General features: G+C 31.0%; 1 protein-coding gene across 1 annotated transcript; it reads right to left on the bottom strand.

Moving 5' to 3' along the window:
* LOC111717762 (uncharacterized) lies at positions 1–1,282 on the bottom strand (the record flags this gene model as incomplete). Its single annotated transcript, XM_023493227.1, is given in 3 exon segments — positions 1–71; positions 774–980; positions 1,237–1,282. Coding segments are annotated over 2 exon segments (258 nt in total), but the record flags the coding sequence as incomplete, so codon positions are not given.
* Between the last annotated feature and the right edge of the window lie 7 nt (positions 1,283–1,289).

The raw sequence follows: 1,289 nt of genomic DNA, 5'->3' as shown, positions 1-1,289 counted from the left end.
GAAATCTGTGTCATCAGATTCTTGAATATCATCCAGGTATTCATCAGAAGAGGGACAGCCCTTCAAATACCCTAAACAAAAAGATAACATAAATTCATAATTGATTAATTTGAACCAGGTTCAACTAGTAGTTCCAAGCTCAATGCCAAAGTGTCATTTTAACAACAAAAATATACCCTAAGCTGAAAATTAGGATTAAGGATATCTCATTCTAAAGTTTTCAGCTCTGGCAAAACTATTCCTCTAGCATATTAATAAAATCAACTGTAACGGTCCAGAGTCTAAAACTAAAGAACAAAAAGTTTTGACTTAAATTTTAAGTTCATGTTTGACTTAATTTAAACCTGAACTTTAACCTTGAGGTTAAATATTTAACCCTGTGGTTAAATATTAACTCGCCGAAATCGACGAGTTAAAATCTTGAAATTCTGCATTTTCCCTATTTGTCTATTATTCAATCANAGATAAATTAATTTTTGCATGTAAACCCAAAAAATGGTTGTAACTGTAAATATGTTTATTTTTCGGTTACGTAAAAATTTTAAAATTAACTACAACAGCTGATTAGGGATAGTTACGTAATATTCTCCGTAAATCCTTTTCTCGATTGGATGAGATTTTTACCGGGAAATTCAAATTTCCATTCAAGGTTAAATTGAGAAAGTTTAATATTTAAGCAGCAACTCATTAATTTATAGAACTTTTAAACTTAAACTTCGCGCATTCTTTAGTTTTAGACTCAGTAAATTATATAATTGAATGAATCTCAAAACCTTGAACTTGATCCTGAAGTATATTACAGAGATCTTCAAATAGGAAAGTATTCTCGTACTTCTTGATTCCCTTGAGTACATGAATCCAGTTCTCCTGGTTGATCTTGAAGCTAGAGACAACTTCCTTGATCAGGTTCCTGGCTCCACGCAGCTCATACTTGTCTCCCAGATAATACAGATCAAACATATCATCAATACAGGATATATCTGAACATAAAGATCAATAAGATCATCAATAGAGGATATATCTGAACATAAATATCAATAAGATCATTAATAAAGGATATATTAGAACATAAAGATCAATAAGATCAATAATAGAGGATACATCTGAACATAAAGATCAATAAGATCATTAATAAAGGATATATCTGAACATAAATAGCAATAAATAACTGACTCATCTCCAATGTATAAGAACTTGATGAGGGTCTGGAAACTAATGAAGGATGGTTTAACTGACCTGTAATAACTGATTCATCTCCAGTGTATAAGAACTGGATGAGGGTCTGGAAA

The sequence above is a fragment of the Eurytemora carolleeae genome, unplaced genomic scaffold (assembly GCF_000591075.1).
Source record: "Eurytemora carolleeae unplaced genomic scaffold, Eaff_2.0 scaffold3597, whole genome shotgun sequence".
Lineage (NCBI taxonomy): Eukaryota > Metazoa > Arthropoda > Copepoda > Calanoida > Temoridae > Eurytemora > Eurytemora carolleeae.
The sequence above is the reverse complement of the archived record's forward strand: the minus strand, read 5'-3'. Positions and strand labels throughout refer to the sequence as shown.